Raw genomic sequence first — 579 nt, 5'->3', positions numbered from 1 at the left:
GTGTGCTGGTATATCGCAACGGGGACCCTTTCTTCCCGGGGCGCCGCATTGTCATCCATGAGAAGAAAGTGTCCAACTTCGAGGCGTTCCTGAAAGATGTGACAGGCAGGGGCAGGGTGACGGCACCCTTTGGAGCTGTGCGGAACATCTACACCCCCCGGGGTGGGCACCGTGTCCGGCAGCTGGAAGAGCTTCAGAGTGGAGAGCAGTATGTGGCTGGCGGCAAGGAAGCCTTCAAGAAACTCAAGTGAGTGGCCAAAAAGTGATGTAAGATTTATAGGAACTTGAATATCAGCGTCTGGGGGTTTGCACTATGGCAGTACTGCCAGGGACACCCCCCCACTCACACCCCCTCCCTTCTATTAGGCATTGAGGAAAGAAGACTTAGAGGCTGTGACCCAAGGGAAAAAGAAAAGTACTTGTTACAGATAAAACTGGACAAGAGCTTTAGAGGCGAGATGCAGAAAACCTGCTGTTAGCATCAGTCACATCATGCCGTCTCTGTGATGAGACGGTCCAAAAGGAGAAGCAGCCCTTTAAACTGAAGGACACGTGGCAGTGGGGTGTGTGTGCTGAACC

The 579-nt window shown here is 52.8% G+C and overlaps 1 protein-coding gene across 1 annotated transcript in view; it reads left to right on the top strand.

Annotated features, from left to right (window-relative positions):
- Positions 1-8: 8 nt before the first annotated feature.
- Positions 9-579, top strand: part of DCDC2 (doublecortin domain containing 2) — a gene marked incomplete at its 5' end in the record, with an annotated part of 51,302 nt that continues 50,731 nt past the window's right edge. Inside the window, one exon of the mRNA XM_010131488.1 lies at positions 9-247. Within this exon, the coding sequence (XP_010129790.1) occupies positions 9-247 (239 nt within the window). The remainder of the gene's footprint in view (positions 248-579) is intronic.

Source organism: Buceros rhinoceros, unplaced genomic scaffold, assembly GCF_000710305.1.
Source record: "Buceros rhinoceros silvestris isolate BGI_N320 unplaced genomic scaffold, ASM71030v1 scaffold8562, whole genome shotgun sequence".
Lineage (NCBI taxonomy): Eukaryota > Metazoa > Chordata > Aves > Bucerotiformes > Bucerotidae > Buceros > Buceros rhinoceros.
The sequence above is the reverse complement of the archived record's forward strand: the minus strand, read 5'-3'. Positions and strand labels throughout refer to the sequence as shown.